Genomic DNA, 21,877 nt, shown 5'->3' with positions numbered 1-21,877 from the left:
GCGGCCAATGATAACCTAATTAAATGCTCGACAGGCCCGGATTAAAGTGTGTGGAGGGGACGGATCTATGATAGCTAATAAATGCTCGGCGGGCCTAGAGGAAACCCTGGGTGTAGTTCAGACATTCTTCCTACTTAGGCTTAGAATGCTGAAGGCATCAAATTCTCAGCCTATATCAGCTTTTACACAGTACCGGAGATTCTTCTTCTCTTACACCTCTCAGAGTTGAGCTCTTACCCCCCCTGAGTTCAAATCTCTGTTACTGCCATGTATCTGTGAGGCACTGGCTTACCTCCCCGTTATCCAGCACAGCCATGGAGCAGAGCTGTCCGCAGGCGATGTTCACCACCACCTTGTTCTGCAAGCAGCTGCTGACCCGTCTCGGTGTAGGCTGATTGGCCGTGGACCCGGAACCCACCTGTCCAGAGTTGTTGTAGCCCCAAGCGTACACCTGGACACGGACAATGGGTTTATAATGAGCCGGGGAAGGATAAGCAGGTGTCTAAATGTAAAGGCCTTGTGTACATTGTATATGGAAAACCGGCCTATTCTCCATGTCGAAACCACTGACACACAGGGTAAACAGAATGTTTATCTTTCCAGCATTATTGACCTTTCGTTAAGTCCCACCCCCCTTAGTTACTGTTGCTAAGTCCGACAGCTCAGACCGGAGTTGACTAGAACTTCAAGAGGCTCTTTTACAGAGCCACGGACCTGATTTCATTTGGAATCCGTTGAACAACTCCAGTATGCCATGGAGACACATGTATAAAAATTAATATCTTGGTTTGTTGGGTGACAAACTTAGACGGGGGGCGAGTGGAACTCACTGATATTAATAGCTAGCTGTGCTAGATCTTGCATGCATATTACAAGGGCAAGGGAACATGGTACTGCAAACAAACGGAAACATACTCTACAATGCAGAGCGACTTCAACTTTATTAATTTATGGTGAATAAATGTTACACTACTGTGCACAGCACCATGCTTTTCTGACGAGGCGATGCTAGCACGTTACCAGCGGTTAGCTAACTATGTTGTCTACGAAACCTGCAAAACCTAGTGGATAACCTGCAAAAGCACGTCAAAATGGATAGTCCATTCCTCAAAAGCAAGTATTTATGTCAATGAAACTGCCAGTGTCATCAAAATGAGAAGTCTTCACACCATAGTTTATGAACAAGATAGTCAAATGGCTTTGTCATGTTTTCATTATGACACAGGGCTTTTTTCAATATGCGTTCTTTTCTATACTTGTGTTCTCATGAACTTGAAAATCGTTCTAAAACGTCATCAATCACCGCCGAAGTACTGTTCCAATTCACAAGTTCGCATTTATTCAAGAACGCATAACATTCCCGGAAGTGTTCTCGAATCGTTGGTTTTATCAAGGATGCATCGGGTGGTGACTTGGTGGATTGAAGATTCCACAATGCATTACGTCAGCTCAGCCGTGACACTCACATAAGAGAAATGGCAGCATTGATACATAATAGGCCTACCTATCATTATTGCTGCTACAATCCGATCCATGTTTAGGCTATAAACGGTAGGCTACAGGCTTCACAACTAACGTTAATCATACTGTCACTTAAACTGGGAACTTCAAACGTTGTTCCCGCCATCGGCAAGTGAATATATTCTTATTAGGCTAATATTTAATTTAAAAAAATCAATGAGAAACAAACTTAAACAAGCTGGTGAATTATATATTTTATTGTAAATGTCGGAAATACTGGTTAGACCAATAGAGCAATAGGTAAATGACTAGACTCCCCGAGCTGTTCCGAGAGAAGCTGCCGTTGGCAAGAACTCACGATCTTAACTTTTCAAGTTCGAACTTTCAAGAACGGGAGACCGTTCTTTAGCGTCCTTTGTATTGAGAAAAGCCCACAGTGTTTCCTCTATGTTGATTTGGGAGTGGCGTCCCCCCAAGGTTTCATTTTCTTCCCCCACGGTATCAGAAATGGGGCAGACGTACAATAGTCGCAGTTGCCTTTCAAAATTCAGACCTGTTGTAGATTCTCCAAATATACAGCTCAATCACAACTGAAAATAATGCCTCATTGTGTGTGAATAGAGGTGAATACATATAATTGTTTGTGTTGCAGCGAAGTGTCAGTTGTCAGTTCTGTGGGATGGGGGGACGGTGGGGGGGGGGGTTCGGACAGGCCTGCCCCCACTGCTTAAAAAAATCCTAGAGGAAACACTGTGACAGTTTATTCTCTCAGTGTTTTCCAATGCAAAAAAAGAGGTCAGAACTCGGTGACACTACCTGAACATGCTCAAGACAGTACTAATACACTACTTGTACAGCCATTTGAAAACTACAGTAAAGTTACACATTGCTGTAGTTAGTGGAGTAAGTGAGTACAAGACACTGAATATGTACATTTCACAGTTTTACTGTATATGCTCTTAGCAATTCTACAGCATTGTGACAGAATTTGATAACTAGTTCACCAATTTTGTATGTAATGACTCAAGCAATGAAATGAAGACTATTAGTTTTATTGGGAACGACCATTCAGCTAGCCTCGTGAGACCATCCTGATCTCGCGAGCTTCAGGGTTTCACTCGCAGATCAGTCTGGATACTTTCCGTTAAAGAGAATTTGGAGCAGTTCACCAAACGAACGTCCAATCAGCGTTGGCTTTGAGGCGGGTTGAAGTGTGACGCAACGAACAACATGACGGCATCCACAGAGATGAGCATAGCTATCGCGCGCAAGTTTTATTCAAATTAGAAAGTATTCCTGGGTAAGCTGTGAAGCTATGAGTCTCAGCCATGCAGCTGGGAGGAATGAAAGTAGGGCTGTAACGATACACCAACCTCACGATTCGGTTTGTATCACGATTTTTGACCCACGGTTCGATACGAATCTCGATTTTTCTTTCTTTCTTTTTTTTTTTTGGGGGGGGGGGGGGGGGGGGGGGCTAGACATTTTATTAAATAACATTTTAATAGCCTCCCTTAGAACACCAGATAATTACAATATATCTATTATTTTATATCCTGATATCAAAATATTTTTCTGAATGACTGATTGATATTTATGACAGCACACTTTATGCAGATTAGCCTATAGCCTAGGCCTACTATTTTTTATTACAACTCTACCTCTTTAATTCAGCTGTCTGGTTGAAGCCTGGAAATATTGTAAACAAAGTAGCATATAGCTTAGCCTATCATAGTCTACTGATTGGACTGTTCAGTTTCCCCATGTGTGTTTAAGTTTCAAGGTAATACTTGTTCTCCTTGGGACAGGCCCTTTTGGGAAACGTTGGTATTGAGATGATCAGTCAACTTCAGTGCAAGAAATATGTGCAGCATGCTAATGATGCTAAGCGGATTTAATAGTAATTTAGCTAGTCGTCTTTGCGTCCTTGCTTTCACGATTGTGAATGTTTTATTTAAGTCACGCGTGTTCATGAGCAGGAGAGGGAGGGAGAGTGAGAGGGAGGGAGCGCGAGAGAGAGCGGGGCAAGGAGAGGGGGTTCTATATTGTTTGGTAAAGTTGCGCACATAGTCTACAATGAAAGCAAGAGAGGTATGAAATTATTATTTATTTATTTATTTGTTTTTGGACAACGTGCTACCGATAAGTAAAGCGGGAGTTGTGGGGTGCTTTTGCACTGCGTGAAACACTAGAAAGGGTGTGTCGCGATTCTGCCTTTTCACACCGCGACACAGTATCGTGGATATGAATGTCGCGATTTCGGTTTCGAATCGTAAATCGTTACAGCCCTAAATGAAAGACACAGACATCCTCCACGGCTGATTCCAGTTCACAATGGAGGAATATACTTTCTTCAGAAGTGTAGGGCCTACCGTGAAAACTTGATGGGAATTGTCGTTGATTAGGTTCATGTCACATACAAATGGTTAAAAAGTTAAAACATCTTAACGTTAGTCACGTTACCTAACTTAATTGTATGTTAAACGAAGGCATTAGAAGAACACCTTGTTCATCTAATTGGTTGATTTGGCCCGTCGATAACCAACAAAGGTAGTGATAGACAGATGGTTTATCCAATCAGCTAACCAGTATTTCCGCCCCTTCCCAAAAGTTCTTCAATGAAAAGTTCCCAGATGGATATGCGGAGCAAATCCATCTGGCGGAGTCAGGTTACTATTCAGCAGCCATAAGTATAGTTCATTTTGACTGACATGACAAAGCAACTGATACATGTTCAAAAGCATTTGCAATTTGTTCAGAGGAAGGAGAAATTGCTACTATGATGTGCACAAATGACTTGTTGTGGAGGTTGAACTAATAGTTCATTCTGATCTGAGAAAAGCACCAAAGCGACTGAGAAAAACTGTAACTGTTTGGCTTAATCAATAGATGTAGTGGAGCACTGTTTCATTGTGGTTTGCTAAGGAGTAACCCCTTGCTTAAAATAGGGGAGAGCTGGGAGAGAATTTAATCTAATTTAACATAATTACAAAAAAGCATAATCAAGATTGAAAGCCATTATTCTGTGTATCGGCGTTGCGTTAATCCCACACATGTCGCTTGGCCGCCCTTTTTCCATTTACATCACTATACATCACTATACAATCCCATAAAACCGGAAAAAAAATCACGGCTTCCATGCATTTCTATGGAGCCGTAAGGTGAAGCTGTCGGACTTTGTCTACATGTGCGGAGCTGCTGGACTGCCATTGGCTCATCCGCGTTTGATGGGCGGGGCTTGCGATAGGTCAATTAGAGCCAATCAATAAACTGAGGTTGTTGTCCTTTCTGGAAGCGATACATTCACATGTTGTACTTATTTAATGAAAGAAACCCTTCACTATGAGAACAGACCTTTCCTGCTGGGTGCTAAAGAGCTTGTACCTCTCCATCTGTGGTGAGTGCGATGGTGTGGTGGGAGCCACAGGCCACCTCGGTCACTGTCTTGTTGAGTAGGTTGGTAGAGACAAGAGCCGGAGTCAGGCCGTGGTTGGTTGTGCCGTTGCCCAGCTGGCTGTAGCCGTTGTGACCCCAGGCGTACACCTCACCATCTGAAGGAGAAAGAGGAGTCAATGGTTGTGAAAACCAAAATAAATATCCACATTTTGAAGCAAGCCTAACAGGGTTCCCACTCTAAGGCAAATGCAAAATTCCATGACTTATCCCTGACAAAAAAAAAACTGAATTTACATGACAATATGAATGGTACAATTTATGGTACTTTTTTAGAGTGGGAGATGAATAAATGGGCATTGATTAAACCAAGGTGGGCTACTCAAGCAAGCAGTAAATCTAATAACCAGATATAGCCTACACCAGTTCTGACTGGAAATATTTGCAAGTAAATGTTAAACTGCTACAACAAACTTCCCTGATATTCCAGGACTTTGCCACAAAAATTATAAAATTCCCTGACTTTCCATGTCTGGAATATACTTTCCAAAATTCCATAACTTTCCCCCCAAAATTATGAAATTCCTTGACTTTCCATGCCTGGAATAAACTTTCCAAAATGCATGATATTCCAGAAATTCGATGACCAGTGGGAACCCTGGATGATTTAGTTCGATTTATAATCCCATATCAGAAATCGACAGGCATATATTAAAAAGACCAGAATATCCCACACTAGGATGCCATCAATTGGGGGATAATGGCCACTAAGGTGTCCTTATATATGGAATTAATGGACAATAAAAAGGCCAAAAACTCCACCATTCCGTATATTGGGACACCTTGAAGGCAGTCATTCAACTTATCCCTGGTTGCCACTCATGAATATAGTCAACAGTCATGCATTTATAACACACAAGGAAACGTGTCCAGTTTGTTGTAATTTCTTTGGTTACTGACAGTGATAACAGTGGGGTGTTAGCTTGGTTATGGTTGATTCCATTGTTGCAAAGCCGGCTTCTTAGTTCAACCATCGTTTACCTTGTTGTTACCATTCAAAAGCGCATTTATATTTTTTTTACCAAATGTACCTCATAGGTGTCTCCATACAGAATTTATACCCCCTACCACCTAGTGTTAATTTTGTCACCTATTTTTATTTATTTAGTCTTAGTCTTGTGTCAAATGTGCTTATTAATTTGTCATATTTAGTCATTCACATATCATCTTTATTAGTCAAGTTTTAGTCGATTAAAAGTTGTCATTTAAAGCAACACCAAAGAACTTTTCCTCTGTCGCACGCACGCTATTTGTTTATTCAGCAACGGCTTTGCAAATAACGATGTCCATAGACAAGGTAGAATATGTGGCATGATTTTATGAAATTACGATGTATTGCGACATCATGCAAGTCAAATTTGTAGTTTCTTATGTCTCATTCCATCGAACTACAGATCCGCTACCCGATATGGCAAACTTATATAGTGCGGTTATAGCCGATAGAGGGCCGCGAAGCGAATGCAGAAGTGCCGTTCACCCTGTTAAGAGTTGATGAACCACGGAAACAATTTTGGAAACATTATTTTAAGGTACAAAAAAGTCTTTGGTGTTGCTTTAAGTCTAGTTTCAGTCAAAAAAGAACACCAGGTATCTTAGTCAAGTTTTATTCAATACATTTCAATCTTTTTTTAACCCTCCTGTTGTGTTTGTGGTCAAATGTGACAATTCTTTTCTCTAAAAAAATATTGTTAACTTATTTTTAGAGATGCACCGATATGGAATTTCTGTGCCGATAACCGATATTTATTGGTTTGTTGTGGCCGATACCGATACGATAACCGATAATATTACTCTTGAAAAAAAATTTGAAAAGTGATTTGGGGAAAATAAGCATAATTTTATTGCAGTAATTTTACCTACCACCAAATGATGGACATAACTCATAATAGTCCTCAATAGTATGGCAGTCAACAACATAACAGTAGCCTGGCCCTACAGTATGTGTGGCTCCTTTAAGTGAACCTGACGTCAGTGAATTGCGAGTGAGTGGCTAGAGAGTTTGAATCGTTTTCATTTAGGACTAAACGCACATAAACGGCTCAGCTTGGAATAAGCTACAGTATAGCGACCAAATGAGAGTTTGTGAGGGAAACGTAGGTTTAGTTTCAACTGCGGGTAGCTGAATAAAGCTGCAACTCCTCAGACTGTATCTTATGTCCGTCTACTCTGTTGCGCACAACCTGCTGCAGCAGAAATGAAAGGCGTTAGCCCCGAAGGTTTTAATAACTTATTATGGTGACCTGTCTGGAACTGAAGCACGAATAGTTAGCATATTTCTAGGTAATAATACAAAACCCAAGCTAAAGTAATGCAAATATAATACTAAAACACAACTTAGAACTAGGCCTACTTATGTACTCGTCCCACTAACGAGTTTGTTTATTAGTTTCCCCGACCAGCGCGGTAAAGTGCAAACACACCAGCACAAGACGGCTCTAGATAGGGCTGAGCTCCGCTCTGGTAAGGTTAAATGGCGGTTCATTCACGAGAGGATTTTGAGATGCACAGATTCCCAAATGAACGCATATCCACAGATTTTGTTAAAGTGGTGAAATACATTCACACCGCTGACATTATATTGAGGAAAAAGTATAGCCAACCAAGCTCAAGTAGCTCAGTGTAGCCAGACGGACCTTACATAGTCCTAAATTAGGACTTTAAAAAATATCGGCGCAAATTATCGGCCAGAATTCTGTTATCGGACCGATAATAATATTTTCATTTTTTCAATTATCGGCCAATAATATATCGGCCGCCGATATATCGTGCATCCCTACTTATTTTGACTACCATGAGGCTCCTTGACTTTGTTAACACAGGGCATCTGAACACACAAAACAAATTTTGATCATTTTTAAAACAATTTGAGTGTTTTATTTAACTTTAGAACACCCATGTGTATTTCCGGTCAAAAAAGACCGTCATTAAAAATGAATGGGTGAGAAAATGGTCAGTGTTTAAAATTGAGTCCAGGCACATACTTATTGATCAGATGGTCTGTATATGTGCTTCTGTACATTAAAACATACAAACACACCCTCACTCCCCCTCACTCCCCCTCTTTGCTTCTATGCTAGCCCCCACTGGAACCTTTCCCCAATAGAATCTTTCCCTTTCTGACTTGCATGAGCTCAGGTCAGTGAGGCCTGCAGGCCATAAATAGCACAAAAAAAGTACAAAACTGGTTATATTCAATAGAACAAAAGTTGATACAAAGGTCGATCACATTAGATGATGTGTGTGTTACTATAGATTTATAACAAGTTATAATCCAGTGGTCATTTTTGACACAAAACTAGTAAACATAAAATGAACACAAATTATTTATGATTACCATTTCAGTCAAATAGTGTTTCACATATCTCAAATTTTGGTTAAATGTCATAATTACCTGACAAAATACCCTTGTTGAATGATTTCAATGCATCTTTGCTAGAAGTGTCTGGTTTGCTGATTTAAGAGACACATTCACAAGTTACAGAGACATGCTTTATATCCTCATATTCTGTAAGGTCTGCTGATTATTTTGATGTACAGTTTGCCATGTGTTGAGTAGTTTGTGAGATATTTCACTGAGAGTAATGTGTGTGTAGAGCCAGTGCAGAATGTAAATATGATTAAATTTCACGTAAGTTCAACGTTAATTTTCTCACAAACCGTTTATCACACCGCTTAGCCGCTAATATCATTGAAAAGCTTAGGTTCCAAATCAACAAAAAAGCAGGGATGTGAATATGGCAGAGGTATGAGTTAAAAATAGTCAAGCATGCTGGGAATCCAGTGCGCTGTTGAATGATCTTACCCTGAAATGTCAACAAATGATACAGTGCCAAATGTTTTTTCTGACAAAACTATACAGAAGGTCAACAGTGCTTTGGATTCTCAGAACCCTTGAGCTGCCTGATATGGCCCATTTCCACTAAAGACTTAGGACAATCCCCAGAGCATGTCCCATGATGCGTCTTCTGTTAAAGTCATATACCAGTCTTAACGAGCACATCAGAAATGTATACAACCTCAGTGTTTCCCACAGAATTGGATTCAATTTGTGGCGGCAGCTGACTTGGACAACAGGGGTTAAAATAAAGGTTCTTACTTCTCCTTGTGACAAGCACTTTTGAATTTTGGAAAACACTTTTCCATTTACATCGGGATTTTGCAAACATTCAGTGTCAGAGTCAATAAAATGAGCCCTTCAACGAAATTGACAAGCAGCAGTAAGTAGGCTAAGCATGCTAAATTCGACATCCAAACAGTATTCTAACGTTAGCTTTGAGATACTGCTTGATTTCATAACTTAACTTAGTTTAGTCTCTTTAATGTAGCCTACTATGTTGTGATAAGACCTTAGCAGAGTTCACTTCAATGCAGCAGTTTTGAACAAATTTGTCACGATGCTAAGCGGATTTAATAGCAATTTAGCCAGACGTCTTCTACAGTATGCAATGCTTCTATGTGGCAACAACAATCCTTCAACAATCGTGAATATTTTGTTAAATGCACATGCAGAAGAGTGGCAGCAGGCTACGAGAGAGAGCGGGGCGGGGCAAGGAAAGGCTGCGTGCGTAAAAAGCGCAGCTCAATGGCAATGCAAGGATTTGACCTTATATTAATTTAAATTAAATTAAATTGAATTGAATTAAACATAGAATATTAATCTGTGGCGGCCGATTTTTATTTTGTGGCGCCCCGACACAGATTAGTCAATGTATGGGAAACACTGAACCTTTTGCTTTGAGAAGAACGCTGACTATTCACAAACTGTTTGGCGTTTATTGTATGAGCAACAGTGGTGCGTGGGCTGATCCAAATTGAGTGGGTGCTCTCGGACACCTGTGGTCACAAGTCAGAAAAAAATATTTTGCAGGCGGGTCAGTTAAAATAAATGTAAAATAAAAAATTAAAATATCATGAGAAGGCTCAATGAACATTTAATTCATAATTATTTTTCAAACACATCATTGGCTAAATGACTTCAATCGCATGAACTTGCCACATTAGGCTACCTGTGTGACCTACCACCAGACCGGTCAGTCTCTGTACTATTTTGGTTTTGAATTTCTAATTGGAGTAAGTGTTTATGACAACAAATGTCATGATAAAATTGATGATATTTGATCGCTGTTTTGGTATGAAGCATATTTCACGTAATAAATGTGCACTCTAGAAAGTGAAAGTAACCTAGGTCCACAATGCGCTCCGTGTCTGTAGCTGTCTGTGTACGTCCGCAATCGATTACGCCCTTCAAATGGAGAACTAATTCCTGACAGTTCCTGATCGCTAAACTTTCGTTTTCCTTTCTTGTCAGTTAGCAGTTGATGTAGAAACACCTGACATAATTTCACTTCAGCTGTGACAAGTCCCGCTGCGAGACACAGAGAGAGAGAGAGAGAGAGAGAGAGAGAGAGAGAGCACCTGCAAAGTAGATCTGTGCGCGCATGTGTCTCTGTATGGGGTTACGTTCGGTTCAAGTCAGAAGTTGGTCCATCCAGTCCCGCATTCATGCTGCTCCATTATTAGATTAACGTTATCAGAAAGGGCTGTAAAATGTGTGCGGGAATTTCTCGCATAATGATGGTTAGAGTTGTGGGACTTGAATAAATCCTGCACTATACCCGCAATCCTGCACTGAAATGTAGTAGGCCCTGTAAATGTTGGTGAACATGCAGGAATTTAGTGACTGTTTTAATTTTTCCTGTTATTCTCGGGATCTACTGGGAAAGTCCCAAAGATCTACAGGTTGATCGCGATCGACGGGTTGGCGACCCTTGCTCTACAGCAGGGATTCCAAAACTGTGGTACGTGTACCACCGGTGGTACACAAGCTTCCACTAGGGGGTACGTGAGATGAATAGGGCAATGTCAGAAAAGTGTTAAAAATGTTTTTGTTTTTTTTTATCTTAAGCTTATGTTCTCTTTGTTCTTTGTGTTTCATAATGTTGTTCTCCACACTGTTAGTGTGAGCTCATAGACCAGTTGCACATTGTGATTTTGTTATTTGTTATCATGTAGGACGGCTAATTAAATATGATGCCTGGAATGCATCAATAAAATGTGTTACGTTTTTATGTGTCAGATGGTGGGGGTACACAAGCCGAGTCTGGTGGTGGTGGTGGTGGTGGTGGTGGTGGTACTTGGGTCTGCTGGTAGGTGGTGGTACTCGGGGGGGGGAAAGTTTGGGAACCGCTGCTCATACGGTGTTGCATACTGTGTGTGTAGCAGACCAAACCACCATCAACCATGGAAGATGAAGATACCTCACAGTGGGCCACTGACCCTGGTGTTGGGGACAATCAAGTCTTATGCAACATTTGGGTAAGTCAACATCATCACTCACCTGCTGTAGCAATTACCACGTGCGGGCCTGTGCCATAACTGAGAGACACAATTTTCTTCCCGCACAAGACATCAATCCTCCGGGCCTCAATGGTGCTTTGCACGTCCCCAAGCCCCAGGCAGCCACTGCAGTTGGTGCCGAGGGCAAACACCTGTACAAGAAAAAGGGCATCCCATTTCAACAGGGGGGGTTGGACTAGTAAGAAAAAATGAAAAGGGACAGAGCCACATTTCCTCAGATGAATGTGTGCACTACGGCAAATGCTGCGTCCATGGTTGGAGCAGAAAAGGAGAGGGAGCAAGCCCAATTTTTGATGTTCAATGTGGTATTTGTATTTTGTAATGTACAATAACTAAGGGCTTTAAGACTAGTTATTAGTCAACTATTCAAAACTGTTATGCCCCAGCACAAACAACAAGACAAAGAGGGTAAAGGCTGTGGCGTAGACATGAACTAAAGCTCTCCAGTGGATCAAAACAAGGCTTGCAGTAGCATTATAAACCTAAATATAGCTTCACTCTATCTGCTTAGCGTATATCTGGAACTATCTGTCACTTGCTGCCTGACAGAGCCGCTGAGGCTGGACATTAACACTAGCAGGCAGTGTCCTGACTCCTGCGCATACGTTAATATCACATCTCAGGCGACTTCGTTTTCAATCCATGTTTACTAGACTACATGACAGTCTTCAGTCGCGGTTGTCTGCTGGCAGCTTACCTCATCGTTGACAGTGACATAAAGGGCCTCGTTAGCCGCACTACCAAAGACACACGCCTGGCGAATGAGCCGTAGTTCTTCGGGAGGCAAGAGTGCAAACACCGGCCACTTCCCCACGTCCAGCATACTAACCATCTGTAAACAAATGCAATAAAGATATTTAATACCCAGTGAATTGTAATTGTCCATTAAAAGCAGTCAGAATTAAGCAGCATAATGATTCCAAACCTGTCCGACTGAGCTAGCGGTAGCTAAGATAGATAGCTGAACGACTTATTTCAAACAACGTTAACTGTTAACGTTAATGATATTGCAGATGGCTTCCCCACAAGGGGAATTGCAATAGGTGAGATCAGAGTTGGCTAGCTTCTTATCCACCTGGCTCTGTCTGAATTGGTTTTGTGTTTGTTAATAGTGGTGTCAGTAACGTTAACGTTACTTAGCAAGCTACCAACATCTCCATCATTAACAGTTAACGTTAGTTAATGCTAAAGTGCAATGTGACAAATATCTTGGCCGAGGCCAACACCTGCTAAAATCAGATATGCAAGCATAACGTTATACATTTTCTCTACCAATGCTACTCTTAAGGTTAACGTTAACCAGAAAAACTAGATACTGAAGGATAAAGTTAACGTAACATAACTCAACGAGTTGTACTAACGTCAGTTAACATTATGATCAACTTGATTGGAGCTGGGCGTAGATTTGAACTGCCTCAAGTTTAATAACTTCAGTTATTTTAAACTAAACGTAAGGTTATCCTTCGCCATCCATCGTATGATAGCTAGCCAGATGGCTGTAACGTTACCAACGCTAGTGCTAGTCTTGGGTTTAACGTTGGCTAACATTAACGTAAGCACGAGTTTTCCTAAATGATGCAGTTGAATTGTGTTTGCTATTGCTCTTGCGTGAAAGGACATCTAAAACCAATAGCAAAACTCACCCGTGTTAAAAGTTAGAGCTGTTGTCTTTCATCATCCAGTCTTTTCGCCGGCGATTCCTTTGACTTTGCAACATTTTACTTTCCACAAATAACTTCACCGTCCTGACATGGTAAAGTGAAGTTAGCTAGAAGCTAGCTAAACAGCTAGCTTCTAGCGCTAAATTAGTAGCTAGCCTAACTAGAGTAAGTTGTGACAGATAATGTTTGCTACTAGCAAAGATCCTTGATTACTAGCGGGTACTGTGGTGAGGCAAAATTACCTTACACTACAGTTATTTTACAAACGACAGGCGAATCTCTCGATCAGCTCCACGGTTCGAGACTGAAACTGAATTAAGTTATCAATGATACAATGTTTGTGTACGACTTCTTCGCCCCGGTAGTGCTAGTGGTGGAAAAAAAATGTTTACTTCACTGTCGCGCGCATGCCCACAACGGTTTAACGCATTGGCCTTGTGTTCATTCAACCTAGGTCTATCCAAAGTCTTCCTAGGAGTCCTCATAATAAAGTATCTGCGCTAACTGAAATGTAACAAATAACCTAATGATGCATTTACGCAACTAGGGCAGATGCTGTTGAGGATGTACTTACTCACTAGTTAGTAAAACAAGGGACACGGCTAAAAAACTTTTGGACCTCAGTTGGCAACGTATTAAAACCAGACCTTTTTCTGTAAAGGAAATCATTGTATGGCCTCCTGAAAACTTCTGATAACCATTGTCTATCAGCACAGTTTAATGTTCCATTCACTACAGTGTAAACTCCACCAGGCAAAGCAGAAATGTTATGTAGACATGATACAGAAATGCTACCATCTACCACCGTCTTATCTGGGTGTGAGCTCATTTAAAATTGATTGATGTTAAAGGAACACGCCACCCAAAATCAGTAGTGATATATGTTCTTACCGTAACTTTCACGAGTTGAGTCATACCTCTCCCGCGTCGGTAGGTGCACTCAAACGCTCTGTCACGCGGCGCAAATGTGTTAGCATGTTGCTATGCTAGCGGGCTCTGCCGTGGCCGTAGAGAGAGGCACATAGCAGTATTCAAACACCTCCACGTTTTACCTACTTAAATACAGTTGCAGGAGTAGTTGATGAAAAATGTTAGGGCACACAACATGAAACGTGACGATTTTCCAAGCGAATAAACATGAGAACTACAATGTGTGGCGCAATAGCACTTGGGAGTACTTCGACCTAGCGTGGTAATATTATTAACACCTAGGCTAATTGTAGATCCTATCCACCACAGAGTTTAGAATCCATGCTGGATCGACCCTCAGCCTCTCCCTCCCCTCTGAGCGAGAGAGGCACACACACTAGAGATGCGCTGATGGGCTATTATTTCAACCATAACTGCGAAGCAAAACTTATCATCCATCAGCCATCCATCAGCACCAAAGTTTGTTGACCAATTTTCAAAACTGCACCCGCCCACCATCCGCTGGTTGTTTTAATGTAGGCTATATGGGTGATGCAGCGCTGCTGACGTGAGGCTAGAAAGCCCTTGCCTGTTCTAGAAAGACTGATCTAATGCAGCAAATATATTAAAAGGCAAAAGTCGTACATTGGCTAGGCATATCCCCAGAATATCAGCAGCAAACTCAGTCTCTGTCGCGCAAAACAGTCTCCAAATAAAACGCACATCGGCCTGTTGCCTATTCTGCCAGCTTGTGACAATATATCGTCCAAAATGCTTGATTGCATTGCATTCTCCACATTTTTAGCTAAATTTTCATGTACCACATCAGCATTTTTGTTCAGTTAATCTTTTGTAAATTGCTTTACAATTACCGTCGGGCCTATAGGCCTATTGCCTGGCTTGCCTCAGCTTCGGTCACGTCCTTTTACAATTTTATCATTGTAATAAAAAACGCAATTTGCCACATAATTTCAGCATGCTCCTGGCCTACTAATTAATGCCTATTGTACTTTATTTTTTGCAAAAAGAAAGAAATCCTTGATAAAATAACAAGTCATTCACATTATAGGCTACTTTACACACTGTTATGTCAGGTTGACTGACAAGCCTGTTCTGAAGACTCCCATTCATTTTGACTGCACGAGCGCGTCTTTTTCAGACAGACATCGCAATTCATTTTATAGCAGGCCATCGGACAAATATGACGCCTCGATATTAAAGAAACTCCGACTCAATTCATTCTGAAAGTCCACCGCACAACAATGCAACGTGCATGTTCACATTTTTAGTAACAACCGCCAAACTTGCTTGCTTGCCTTACACATCTAAGTTTTCCGACTATTTTTCTTACCTTCTTTTTCCGCTGTGGATGTTAGTGAGTCTGTAGAAGTTTTAGCTCTTACATTCTGAACATCTCGCACTGCCATCGCCCGATGTCATTTCTTAGTCATATCACTCTCTGTCTCTCTTTTAAATGCCTATTCCCTGAATGGTAGGCTACAATTATGTGTTTTATATATAGGCTAGGCTAATATCTAAACAAAATAACCCAGGCAGTCTCATCTAGGATATAACACAGGTTGAAGTTGGTTCTATTTAGGGAGGTGAACATCTGTAGATGACTCAGAAATGACATCGGAAGACAAGGAGTGAATATGGCAAGAGGCAAGCCGAAGTCTGCTGACAAGGGCCCGACGGTAATTGTAAAGCAATTTACAAAAGATTCACTGAACAAAAATGCTGATGTGGTACATGAAAATTTAGCTAAAAATGTGGAGAATGCAATGCAATCAAGCATTTTGGACGTTATATTGTCACAAGCTGGCAGAATAGGCAACAGGCCGATGTGCGTTTTATTTGGAGACTGTTTTGCGCGACAGAGACTGAGTTTGCTGCTGATATTCTGGGGATATGCCTAGCCAATGTACGACTTTTGCCTTTTAATATATTTGCTGCATTAGATCAGTCTTTCTAGAACAGGCAAGGGCTTTCTAGCCTCACGTCAGCAGCGCTGCATCACCCATATAGCCTACATTAAAACAACCAGCGGATGGTGGGCGGGTGCAGTTTTGAAAATTGGTCAACAAACTTTGGTGCTGATGGATGGCTAATGGATGATAAGTTTTGCTATGCAGTTATGGTTGAAATAATAGCCCATCAGCGCATCTCTAGTGTGTGTGCCTCTCTCGCTCAGAGGGGAGGGAGAGGCTGAGGGTCGATCCAGCATGGATTCTAAACTCTGTGGTGGATAGGATCTACAATTAGGTGTTAATAATATTACCACGCTAGGTCGAAGTACTCCCAAGTGCTATTGCGCCACACATTGTAGTTCTCCTGTTTATTCGCTTGGAAAATCGCCACGTTACATGTTGTGTGACGTACACATTTTTATCAACTACTCGTGCAAGTGTATTTAAGTAGGGAAAACGTGGAGGTGTTTGAATACTGCTATGTTCCTCTCTCTACGGCCATGGCAGAGCCCGCTAGCATAGCAACATGATAACACATTCGAGCCGCGCGACAGAGCGTTTGAGTGCACCTACCGGCGCGGGAGAGGTATGACTCAACTCGTGAAAGTTAAGGTAAGAACATATATTACTACTGATTTTGGGTGGCGTGTTCCTTTAATGGTGTAAAAAGGGAGTGTGTACTGGGGAAGCATCTTATGTTTTTTCATCCTGTTAATGGATATCCTCCAGATATTTTGCATGATTTTTTTGAGGGTGTCACTCCTGTGGAATTGTGTGTGTGTTTGAAAAATCTCATAGGAAAGCGTCTAATTACATTTGATTCACTAAATGACTTCATAAAGGCATTTCCCTACAGTTACACAGACAAAGTTAACAAACCACACAAAATTCCAAAAGCAAGCTTTGAAAAAGGAACTGTTGGTGGTAATGGACATGGGAATTGGACATTGTTACGCTTGCTTTCTTTTATTATTGGATTCAAGATACCACAACATGAGCCTGCCTGGGAGATTTTAATGGACCTTAAGGAAATTGTTGAAATTGTTGTTTCACACACACTTTCAGAGGAAGCATTATGCTATTTGTCCTCTAAACTTCTGGATCACCGCAACTTGCTGACAAGTACCTTCCCAGAGTTCCGACTTAAGCCAAAACACCACTTTATTGACCATTACCCCCATCTAATCCGATGTTATGGACCTTTGGTGGATTTTTGGACAATTAGATTTGAGGCTAAACATAGCTTTTTTAAACAGGTGGTCCATGACACAAGAAACTGGAAAAATGTGCTGCTCACACTTTCCTCTAAACACTAGCAGATGTTTGCCCACCATTTGGAACGTGAAAACCTTTTCAAGGCAAAGCTATATGTGGAAAAAGTGAAAGTGGTCAGGGTTTCAGAATTGGATGCATCACTTAGGGGCCTAATTGAGGAGGTGTACCCAAATCTTCACACTGTGTCTCTGTCTAAAACTGTTCACCTGTATGGTACACAGTATGCAGAGGGCATGATTTTATCTTCTGGGCAGTGCAGCGGATTACCAGAATTCCAAAAGATTGTATCAATTCTTGTCCACACAGGGGAAGTGACATTCATTTGTAAAAGGCTCTCTTCGTGGTACATTGAACATTTCAGATCATATGAACTTGTTGAGCACCACTGTTCTGAAATTGTAGCCCTGGTTCCAGATGTGCTGACGGATTACCATCCTCTACAAGCCTATAAAGTTTGTGGGAAATTGATGGTGACTCCAAGGACATTCCTCCTCCATTAAAGCAACTGAAAATGGTATGTTACCACTATACCTATAGTGTCATTGTCACTGTCATTGTAATGTTGTAGTGATACTAAATCTTTTTTTGCCTTTTGCCCTCTTTCTAGCATTTGTCACTTCGCATTGTCCTTTCCCCCAATGAAGCCAGAAGACTCCAACTGGAAGAACTACCAGAATCTGTGGACCAGTTAATCGAGGTACTTAAAGAAAGACTCCAACTCGAGAGAGATTTTACACTTCAATTTGAAGATCCTGATTTTGGAAATTCTTTGTGCCAGTTGACCACAATGTCTGAATTGCCAGAAGGACGTGCTGTCCTACACCTCATGTGGCACTCTACCCCTTCTTCCATTCTATCAATGTATCAATCTCCTCCTTGGACACAGCCAGTGTTCATTCTGAAGATTTCAGGCCTAGCAGTTCTCTCCAGACTCTAGAACAGGGCAGTTCTAGTGATTCTGGCAAGAGCTCATTAAGATGGGACATAAAGTGGCCCTCTCCATTTCCCATCCCAAAGCTCGCGTATGACGTTAAGCTAAAATTGCGCAAGGGAAACAATGTTTATGCAAAGACAAAGAAGACTCTGGATGTGTCTAGAGATATAAAAACAGCAATTTTGGATAAACTTGCACAGGCCATTTTTGATCTCGGAGGAGGCTACCCTGCAAAAGATGAGGTGGCATCAGTTGCATCTGCTCTAGTTCCAAGTATCCATGCCTAAGGGACACAGACAGCATAACAGGCTGTGATTCGTGGCTAACTAGTCTCAGATACAAGATTGGAAACTTCCGAGCAAAACTGCATGATGCAGGCTGCAATGAGGTAGATGTGAACAGGAAACGATGAGGAGATGGGGAAGATGTGCCATTCACTCTCAAAAAGCCCAAACGAGGAGAAGTCAACCATGTCCCAGACTACCCAGACCACCATGACGATAATACATTTGAAAAGGAGCGGGTCGCTCTAGTTGATGAATTCAAAAAAAGAAGAAGAAACATGGCAGAGATAAGGCAGAAGATGGAGCTGACCTTTTCCCTCAGACGTAGGGAAATTGTAGAGATGCAGCCTATGGTGTTGGAGGTCAAGGAGAGATGGCCTGCGCCGTTTTCTCTGGAGGAGGTAAGGCTTTTTTATTATTTTAATTTAATTTTAATTCTTATTCTTCACATGCGTTTTATGACAAGTTTGACTTAATCAAGGTTTAGGCCACAGATGAACTGCAACATGATGGTTTATGCTACAGATCCTTTTAGACATTGTTATATTGATGTACAGGGCTCCAGAGTGCGACCAATTTGGTCGCATATGCTACTTAATTTTTCAAAAGTGCGACTAAAAAAACCCACCAGTGCGACCAGCTATTCGAGAAAGGAAAAAGTGTCCGCATTGAAACTCTACCTTTGGTTCAATAACAGACACATATTTGGCCAATATCGTGGTTTAAACAAATCACAGATAGTGAAGGTCGGGACCTCCCCTCTGATTGGCCGTGGCCCAGTGCCTGTGTGTAAATTTGAAAATCCGTGTGCTGCAGAGAGAGAGAGAGAGAGAGAGAGAGAGAGATAGAGAGGTCAGAGACCCGTCAGATAAACAGAGTGGATGTAGTTGCATTACAGTGTGGTCACATAGGCCGAGATAAATGTACCCTCTCCCCACTGCCTTTCGGCGGCTGGCAGCAGCAAACCGATCAGACGAGCCCAAGATGATGATCAAGTTTATCTATGCCTACGATAGGCCTAGTGAAACTTCCCTTCACCAAGTTCAGTCCGAAATAATTATTCACCAGAAAAATAGTTTGAACGTAAACCCGACGTACAGGAATGCCACTTGCGCCAAATTTATAGGAGTCATTGCAGATGAAAAGACGTCTTAAAATTGCGAACAATGCATACAAGGCCTTTGCGAACGACAGAGATACAGATATCGCCGAAAAGGAGTGCGTCATTGACCGCAGGTACATGCAGGGAGTAACCCGGTTTTCAACAGCAGGGTTGGGTCAGATTACTTTGAAATGTAATCCATTACTGACTACAAATTACATGGCAATTTTTGTAATCAGTAACGTAATCAGGATTACCAAAAACATGTAACGTAATCTGATTACTTTAGGATTACTTTTAGATTACTTCAATAAATATGTCCCTTAAGTAAAAGACACCACCACTGAATTGATGAAAGAATTCTCATTCTATTTTTCTGTTTATTATTTTATTACATCTAAGAAATCTCTTTGCTCTGAGTAAAGCATTCCTGTGTGAATTAACTGATCTTTTCCTCCAAAAATCTTAATGTAGCCCCTTGTTTTAGTGTTACCATTTACTTTGAGGTCACCAGGTCTCATTGTCTGAAAAACACCCAAAACTAATACATTTCTATAGCTATTCTTCACTTTGGGGGTGGTATTTTGGTGGTTGAAATTTCCCCCAAAATTGATCACTTAGTCATCATGGATGTGATCATGGATCACTATTCTCCAAACATGCACAACTCATCTTAACCTTTATAAGGGCACACCTGGACAATGAATTTAGCTTTTGCTTTTTTGATTCCGTGAGGGAAATTTGGTCTCCCAATCCGCGAATTAGTGAAGCACAGTGAACACACAGTGAGGTGAAGCACACAATGAGCACACAGTGAGGTGAAGCACACACCAACCCGGAGCAGTGAGCTGTCTGCTACAACGGCGCTCGGGGATCAATGAGGGGTTAGGTGCCTTACTCAAGGGCACTTCAGTCGTGGATGTGGGCATGGGAGAACAGTGCTCAACCACTTCCCCGCCCAAATTTTTTCTACTTGTCGGGGATCGAACCGGCAAACCCGAAGCTTGTCGAATTAAAAGATAACTAGGCTACCATTAACAAGTTGCATTGCTTGCATGATAAAATGTAATCAGGTAATCCCGAACAATGTAACTGTAATCTGATTACACAATTTTTTTATTGTAATCTGGGCTGATTATAGTTATATAGTTATATACTCATTCTGATGGCATCAATCAATTTAATCCGGTATTTGGCGCAAACCGAATATCGCTGCTACATTTAAAGCCCGAATATTCCCTGCATGTATAACTGGTCATTGTGTACGGTGAATTGAATGGACACATTTAGATCGAGCATGGCAAGTCATTGCAATAGCCTGTAATAATAGGCCTACCATTTCGTTACTGCATTAACCATAGTGATGTTCTTATTGAAAATTTAACAATACTAAAATTAAAAAGGGGACAAGCCGAGATGGGCTATGAGACATACGTTCACACTCGGTATCATGTTTCAAAACACTTTAGGTCAAAATCACACCGGAATTCTCCTTTAAAGGAACACTCGGGAGTCAGTCAGTCAGTCCATATCCTTGTTCTTTGAGGCTTATGAGTGCTGTTGATGGTTATCATACCCAGGGTGCGATTTGTAGGGGGGGATGGTGAGGATTCCCCCCCCTCTGGTTTTCCTATCCCTACCTCTGCTAAATTATTTTTATCGTCGGGGGGGACAACATTTATCCCCCTCTGCCCCTCATATTGATTAATGCTACTTCATATAAGTAAAGCGCTGCAACGTGAGAACAGTCTAGTAGGCTAGCCTACATAATAATCTGACATCAGAAACGCACCGTCAGCACTGATGCTGCTGACACAGTGGCTGCGTGATAACTTAATTTGGCCTTGATCATGCAGGACATTTCAGAATGTCGAGTGTGTAATCCATCATAAATATCTAGGTTCAATGGAAAAGTTAGCTGGACAAATGAAAGAAAACGAGAAGGATTCAGTGAAGCATAATAATGTTTTAGAACCTTCAAAATTAGAAAACTGATGCAACTGAGATGGAGGACAACTGCACGTAGAGTAGAACGTAGGCCTATTGTCCGAAGGAACTTACATTAAATGAGGAGATATTTGCTGAATGTCACAAAAAGTGTTACAGAAATTGCTTGGCATCGCTTATTCAATGGCTCTCTACCGAAACACCTGTAGTTTGCGGAGGACGAATGAGAAAGCACTCGTTTGATAAATCAGCCAGTAGTAGACAAATAACTTTTAGAAATAATCTGTACTGCAAAAACGAATGTCGGTGGGTATTTAAACTATCTAGTGGGTGTTTTAACAGCTGCAAGAAATAGAAGCTTCATGGTCTTTATGTTCTGGTTCGTAAATTATTTTCATAAAACTTTAAGTTGCCTTATAACTTTACTCTCCAAACTCTTCACTGCACTGTAGGCAATTAACTGACAGTATGATAGGCTATTTATTTTCTGTAGGCTACAATAAACACATTTATTTTTTCAACTT

At 41.3% G+C, this 21,877-nt stretch overlaps 1 protein-coding gene across 1 annotated transcript in view; it reads right to left on the bottom strand.

Annotated features, from left to right (window-relative positions):
- Window positions 1–13,310, bottom strand: part of rcbtb2 (regulator of chromosome condensation (RCC1) and BTB (POZ) domain containing protein 2) — a 31,061-nt gene extending 17,751 nt beyond the window's left edge. Inside the window, exons 1-5 of the mRNA XM_076282284.1 lie at window positions 12,915–13,310; window positions 11,969–12,103; window positions 11,252–11,402; window positions 4,846–5,012; window positions 293–451 (exon numbers count right to left, since the gene is read on the bottom strand). Coding sequence (XP_076138399.1) covers window positions 293–451; window positions 4,846–5,012; window positions 11,252–11,402; window positions 11,969–12,103 — 612 coding nt within the window. The 5' untranslated portion in view covers window positions 12,915–13,310. The remainder of the gene's footprint in view (window positions 1–292; window positions 452–4,845; window positions 5,013–11,251; window positions 11,403–11,968; window positions 12,104–12,914) is intronic.
- Window positions 13,311–21,877: the final 8,567 nt, after the last annotated feature.

The sequence above is a fragment of the Alosa pseudoharengus genome, unplaced genomic scaffold (genome assembly GCF_046254945.1).
Source record: "Alosa pseudoharengus isolate Yale_2024_CS ecotype anadromous, Long Island Sound unplaced genomic scaffold, YU_APseudo_1.1 YU_APseudo_1.1_scf_13, whole genome shotgun sequence".
NCBI lineage: Eukaryota > Metazoa > Chordata > Actinopteri > Clupeiformes > Clupeidae > Alosa > Alosa pseudoharengus.
The sequence above is the reverse complement of the archived record's forward strand: the minus strand, read 5'-3'. Positions and strand labels throughout refer to the sequence as shown.